Below are 3601 nucleotides of genomic sequence, written 5' to 3'. Positions count from 1 at the left end.
ACAGATGGTATCCTCTGCCTACCCCTTGGTAGGGTGACCAGACAGCACATGTGAAAAATCAGGACGGGGGTCATAGAAGCCTATATAAGAAAAAGCCCCCAAATCGCGACATCTGGTCACCCCACCCTTGGTGCACCAGAGCAGCACAGGACAAGAGGGAGGCAGCGGTGCTGTGCGGGGAAATCTTTACAAGAAGTTGCTGCCGGGGCAGCGCTTGTAGCTCGCAGTCGGCGCCGCGAAGACCCCACAAGCCCGCCCCGGGCTGGGGCAGGCTGATGCAGCGGGGCGGTGGGATGGGAGCGAGCTTTGCAGCGAGCCCGGGTCAGACACAGACTCTCCCGCCGCGCCGAGCCGAGCCCAGCCCGGGGCACGGAGCCGGAGGAGGCCGGGGGGGGGGTGTGGCCGCTGCCCCACGCCATTGGCCGCGCGGCCCGTGACGCGCGGGGAGGGGGCGGGGCGCCGGAGCCCGCCGCGGGCCGCTCAGAAGCATGTTGCAGCCCCGACGCGGCGGCAGCGGCCGGGACATCGCTCCGGCTGGCGCTGCAGGGAGGGCGGCCCGCCTCGCCTTCATGCCTCCAGCCCGGCGCCGCAGCCGGCTGCCCTGAGCCGCCCCAGCCATGGGAGATGGCTGGTTCGCCTCAGACTGCAACCCCCCCAACCGATCCAGCTCCCCGCCTCCCTGCAGCGCCTCCACCCTGCCCTACCCGCCGGGCAGCAGGCAGCTGCCCCTGGAGCTGCCCTCCCACCAGTGGGCGGTGGGCATGCTGATGACCCTGATGGTGCTGCTGATCGTGGTGGGCAACGTGCTGGTGATCGCGGCCATCGGGCGCACGCAGCGGCTGCAGACCCTCACCAACCTCTTCATCACCTCGCTGGCCTGCGCTGACCTGGTGATGGGCTCGCTGGTGGTGCCCTTTGGGGCCACATTGGTGGTGCGGGGCCGCTGGCTCTGGGGCTCCTTCCTGTGCGAGTGCTGGACCTCGCTGGACGTGCTGTGCGTGACGGCCAGCATCGAGACCCTGTGTGTCATTGCCATCGACCGCTACCTGGCCATCACCTCGCCTTTCCGCTACCAGAGCCTCATGACCAAGGGCCGGGCCAAGGGCATTATCTGCACTGTCTGGGCCATCTCTGCCCTGGTCTCCTTCCTGCCCATCATGATGCATTGGTGGCGGGATGGAGATCCCCAGGCTCTGGATTGCTACCAGAACCCCGACTGCTGCGACTTCGTCACCAACAGGGCCTATGCCATTGCCTCCTCCATTATCTCTTTCTACATCCCCCTGCTCATCATGATCTTCGTGTACATCAGAGTCTACCGGGAGGCCAAGAAGCAGATGAGGAAGATAGACAGGTGCGAGGGCAGGTTTTACTGCAGCCACCCCCAGCCTCCTGCCCCAGCCCAATCCCACCATCAGCCCATCCTGGGCAATGGCAAAACCAGCAGGAGAAGGACCTCCAGGATCCTGGCCTTGAAGGAGCAAAAAGCCCTCAAGACGTTGGGCATCATCATGGGTGTCTTCACGCTCTGTTGGCTCCCCTTTTTCCTGGTCAACGTGGTCAAGGTCTTCAACAGGGACCTGGTGCCAGACCAGCTCTTCGTCTTCTTCAACTGGCTGGGCTATGCCAACTCGGCTTTCAATCCCATCATCTATTGCCGCAGCCCCGACTTCCGCAAGGCCTTCAAGAGGCTGCTCTGCTGCCCCAGGAAAGCTGACAGGAGGCTGCACGCCAGTGCTGGGGAGCTCTCCCGATACCCAGGGAGCTTCATCAATACTTTGGGCACCCCCGAGCGCAGCCTAGGAGGGACATGGTCTGATTGCAATGGGGGCACACAGGGAGGCAGTGACTCCAGCCTGGAAGAGAGGAATAGCAAAATTTCCTATTCGGAATCTAAGGTATAAGGATAGGGGGTGTGTTGGGTTTTGGGGGCAGAGGAGTGTGTGCATTGGACACTGAGCATCAAGAAAGACAGGAAGGGAAATGAGCAGGAGTGAAAAAGGGAAAAAAAAACCCACCAGGAGTCGGGTTAATAAACACCAGACCAAACTGATCTCTCGCTATGGAGAGAATCTGTGTTTACTTAAAATTAAAAGCAGGTGAATTTGTATGCAGCATACCTCATCTGAAGCTAAAGCAAACGGGAGGCCATTGACCACTGAACAAAGGAAATTTAATCAACTGTCTCAAACCTATTTGGATTATTTTTATCTTTCTGTGGGGAGTTCGATGTTGGCAGTTAGGGAAAAGGAAATAAGAAAATAGGTTAAGTTTTTCTGAGAGCTACAGATGCAGAGGGGCCTGATCCTGAAACATTGAAGTATTGGGATTTTGCTGTTGCCGTCGGTGTAGGCAGGGTCAAGCTGTTAACCTTCCTTCAAAGTTTAGGACTGTCAGCTATCCCTGTCCTTACTTCTGGGAGCTGCAGCAGTAGCCCCACACAGAGGAAAAGATCCTGATTTTAATAAGTGCTGACTGCTAAAAAATCTCATTGAAGTCTGTGGGCACTGCAGGTGTTCAGCATTTTTACAAATCAGGCTAAAAGTCACTTTTGAAAGTGTATTTGTGTTCTGGTGAGTTTTATTTTAAGCTCTTGGTAGCTGGGCTCCCCTGTTATCTAAAGTAGACAAAAATAAAAAATAAATAACATTGAACATTGATATACTTGTATTTTGAACAAACCTCGTCTGCTTTTTTCTTCAGCACCAGCAAACTGGTGACTTTTTGTGCTTATCTTCCCTTGCCAGACAATAGCAATCAGGCTGAGAAACTTCTACCTCAAACTGTGCATATTGTACAGGGGAAATAAAAAAGACGTGTTTATATTAAACAGCTTATTTATGTATCACTATTAGTATTTTCTAAAAAAAACCCACCCCAGTCATTGAGCCTTCTGCAGTTTGTTCGTTGTAATTACAGATGAACAGTAAAAATGAATTCCTTGTATCAAAAAAATTACTGCACATTTTTTAAATGGCAACGTAGCCATTTTTTGCACAGTGTCAAGAATTGTAAAGTGAATTGAAGATGTTACTTGCACAAAAAGTCGAATTACAAATAAAATGGGGGTTAAATAACATCAAACCCCAGATCTATTTCTGTTCTTGTCTGCTTTGTTACAATTTTACTGAGAGTTACTTTTTTAATATTATTTTATCAAGGTACTGTATATATATCAATATTATAAATTAAAGTATCTTAAGCATCTTTTTATTTTTAATGTCCAAGTGCCCACGGGAATCTGCTGTTATTTTAGCACTTGTGTGTCATTTCCATTTTCCTTGTGTGTGTGTTTTATAACGTATTTATACTCTGGTGCAATTTACTACTGTGTAAGTAATCGGTCAATGTGCAATAAATGTCATTGCATCACAAGCAAGTTATGTTCAGTGTTTCTCTATAGGTTCAGAAATGATACCCAGCTAGAGTGAAAGAACAAAGTTTGTTTTGCTTGGAAATATTGGTCAGGTTAACGATACAGTCCTGTCTAATGGCTTTTCCTGACACAATATTGTAAAAAAAAAAACAACAAAAAAAACCCTTCCTAGACCAAATAAGGTTGTGTTCCTGTTACAGTGAGAGCTGCCTACTTCCCTTAAAC

The 3601-nt window shown here is 51.1% G+C and overlaps 1 protein-coding gene across 1 annotated transcript; it reads left to right on the top strand.

Annotated features, from left to right (window-relative positions):
- Window positions 1-561: 561 nt before the first annotated feature.
- ADRB1 (adrenoceptor beta 1) lies at window positions 562-3375 on the top strand. The gene has a single exon (XM_050959028.1). The coding sequence runs from the start codon at window positions 618-620 to the stop codon at window positions 1902-1904; it is 1287 nt and encodes a 428-aa protein (XP_050814985.1). The 5' UTR covers window positions 562-617; the 3' UTR covers window positions 1905-3375.
- The last annotated feature ends 226 nt before the right edge of the window (window positions 3376-3601 follow it).

This window comes from Gopherus flavomarginatus, chromosome 6, assembly GCF_025201925.1.
Source record: "Gopherus flavomarginatus isolate rGopFla2 chromosome 6, rGopFla2.mat.asm, whole genome shotgun sequence".
NCBI classification, from domain to species: Eukaryota; Metazoa; Chordata; order Testudines; family Testudinidae; genus Gopherus; species Gopherus flavomarginatus.
The sequence above is the reverse complement of the archived record's forward strand: the minus strand, read 5'-3'. Positions and strand labels throughout refer to the sequence as shown.

What these genes read in the sequence shown, in the direction of transcription:
- ADRB1 (XM_050959028.1), top strand. Translation starts at nt 618, where the DNA reads ATGGGAGATGGCTGGTTCGCCTCAGACTGCAACCCCCCCAACCGATCC.